The following is a 2,882-nucleotide window of genomic DNA, read 5'->3' as shown; positions in this document are numbered from 1 at the left end:
GGCGAAATTATAGAAGACATAACGGGAAGGATTCCGACAACTGGGGAAACATAATTCTAGATCTCCTTAATCTTTTCTCCAACCTGTAGTATCTTTAGTGTTATTTTATGATGTTAATTTGTTAGTTAGTTAGTTAAACATAAAAATCTTAATATCTATAAGTTAGAAATTGTTCAAGCTTGTCTTTTTGGTGAAAGTGAACAGCTATAACTAAACCTTAGTTCTCTATGGCATTCGACTCTGGACTTGTAAACCGGATTATATTTACAACGACAACATTATCTTTTTTATAAGACATAGTCGGGTGTGATCAGATATCATAATAAATGGTTGCCAAAGAGAATCTGCAGAAAATAAACAAGAATAAGATAGGTAAGGAATCTTCAAATAGTCTGCTCTGCTCTTTTTAGGCTTATTTTGCCTATTTAATTGAACTAGAACCATATGCACGTGCCGGCTTTTCTTTCTCACAGCTTAAAACTACTGTAACATTGAACTATTGGAACACATCTAAAATGTATTTGGTACACAATTAGAATATGCATATGATTACCACATTTCTTTAAAAATAATAACTGGTCCGAGTAAACAATTTTTACCACAAAAAAAAAAAAAAAAACTGCAGGAAGGAAAGTGAGAAAAAACCAGAAAGACAAATTAAGAAGATTCTCAAATGACCTAAAATGACTTCATGAAGCCTAAAACGTAAAAAACCATCTAAAGACGTGAACTTCTACTCCCTCTATTCATTCATTTAACATAACAATTAAGTGTACTTAAGGCTAACTGTTGTAGTTAGTGAGATATAAACGTTAAATATTGTAATTTGGAGTTTCATTTTTGACTTGTTGAATGAAAATTTCCACTCCTGTTGATTCTCTCTCACTATATATGTGTTTGTAGGAGTCCTAATTTCTCTCTAAATTCAATTGAAGCAAATCATGATAACCCCATCAAGTTTAAAGCAAAACCCAAATTCAATTTAAGCTGATTTAGTTATACCCAGTATATAAAAATACAATCTTGGTTTCAAAATTCTACAGAACCCCAAAACCCTAATAAAAACACATGACTTGTGTAAGCAATAAAGATAAAAGTAAGTGTAGCCAAAGATCATGATCTGATTAATCGGGGATACTAATAGTAATCTACATCATATACAACTTCTGCTTTAGATGACGCCCGCTGGAATTTTGATATCTCTGCCTTTACTTTGACATATATTCTACCATTCAATGCATAGTGGGGGTCGATTACCATTTTGACCAGCGCTGGAGACTTTGCCAATAGAAGCTTCATCAGCTGCATTTCAGGCCTTGTTCCTGATATATTTATAAGCTTAACTGCCTTGAGGTGATTCAATGTCATATCTGAGAAAGCTTCCACTTTAAGACATTTTAGAGTTCGCCAAATATTATCATCAGCGTCATCTTCATCCACCTAATAAAGATTACCATAAGTCCATCTCTCTAAACTTACTGAGGATAAAAAGTAGTATAAAAGGCAGTTTGGTGCACAAAGCTCTGGCTATGAGCAGGGTTTGAGGAAAGACCGGACCATAAGGGTTTGCACGCAGTTTTACCCTGCATTTCTGCTTGAGGCTGTTTCCACGGCTTGAACCCTGACGTACTGGTCACATGAAATCAACTTTACCAGTTACGCCAAGGTTACCTTTCGTAAAGAGTAGTATGAAAATAAAAAAGAAAGAAAAGGCCGGACCACAAGGGTCTATTGTAGGCGGCCTTACCCTGTATTTCTGCAAGAGGTTGTTTCCACAGCTTGAACCTGTGACCTCCTGGTCATATGGTAGCAACTTTACCAGTCACGCCAAGGCTAAGGCTCCCTTTCATAAAAAGTAATATGAAAATAAGGAAGAACGGAAAGTCAAAAACCTGAATTTTCAGATATTGCAAACATGGGAAGCTTCTAATCAAGCAAAGAGCACATGCGACGACCTTGAATCCATTCAGAGAAATCTCAGATAGGTAAAGACGTTTGACACAGTTAAGATCAAAGGGAAGCCTTTTTGGTACAACTTCACCTGCTCGAGCAAAGAACTAGGAAGAAAACGTGAAAATTCAGGATGACTTGAAGCCCAAAAGATGTTCCATCAGTAAATATACATACCAAATGAAATGATGAAGCATATTTACCTTGATACTATCGCTATCCAAATGGAGAAGCTCAACAGAAATAAAAGACTCAAAAAATTTGGCAATATCAAAGTTATCAGCCCTGACAAATCCTGTATCTACAAGTGAAAGTTTTGCAAGAAGAGGGACATCTTTTAAAGTAATAAACTGTATACTGCCTGTGAACTTAAAGGATATCAACTTGGGAGCTTTAATTTCAACAACGTTCAAATGTTGTGGGATTTGCAGCACCAACCGCTCGAGCAACGGACAATGATAGATTAAACTTTCAAGAAATTTCGACGATATTGTGACATCATGTAGTTCTAAGCTAATTAACCTATCAAATCCATCGAATGCTGATGGAGGATGTATTAAACAGTTTTCCAGAGTTAGATGCCTCAATTGGAAACATGTGAAAAGTGAAGAAGGCAATTTGTTATGGCCACATAACGGAAGTTTAAGAACGAGATGTTGAATGCCATTCTTAGAGAGGAAATATATCAAGTCATCAATCTTAGGACAACTTATCATACGAGGAACATCGAGGATAAACTTTGTAATTGGTCCGTCATGAAGTATCAAAATATGATTGATAATATACGTAATTTCACTAGTACTAAATAGTAAAAAATCCTTTTTACTTGTCCAAATAGTTCCGTCAAGTGTCAACTCAGGAAGTCTGCACCAGTTATACTTCCATTGCTTTGACAAGACGCTTGTCCTCACAGCTTCTTTAAAAGGCAAACA

At 35.6% G+C, this 2,882-nt stretch overlaps 1 protein-coding gene across 1 annotated transcript; it reads right to left on the bottom strand.

Moving 5' to 3' along the window:
* Window positions 1–1,137: 1,137 nt before the first annotated feature.
* Window positions 1,138–2,666, bottom strand: LOC138880192 (F-box/FBD/LRR-repeat protein At1g13570-like). Its single transcript, XM_070159866.1, has 3 exons — window positions 2,154–2,666; window positions 1,893–2,057; window positions 1,138–1,440 (listed from the first exon to the last, which is right to left on the bottom strand). The coding sequence occupies exons 1-3, from the start codon at window positions 2,664–2,666 to the stop codon at window positions 1,138–1,140; spliced, it is 981 nt and encodes a 326-aa protein (XP_070015967.1).
* Between the last annotated feature and the right edge of the window lie 216 nt (window positions 2,667–2,882).

This window comes from Nicotiana sylvestris, chromosome 10 (genome assembly GCF_000393655.2).
Source record: "Nicotiana sylvestris chromosome 10, ASM39365v2, whole genome shotgun sequence".
In the NCBI taxonomy this organism is placed as follows: Eukaryota; Viridiplantae; Streptophyta; class Magnoliopsida; order Solanales; family Solanaceae; genus Nicotiana; species Nicotiana sylvestris.
Note: the sequence above shows the minus strand (reverse complement) of the source record. Positions and strands in the feature narration are given on the sequence as shown.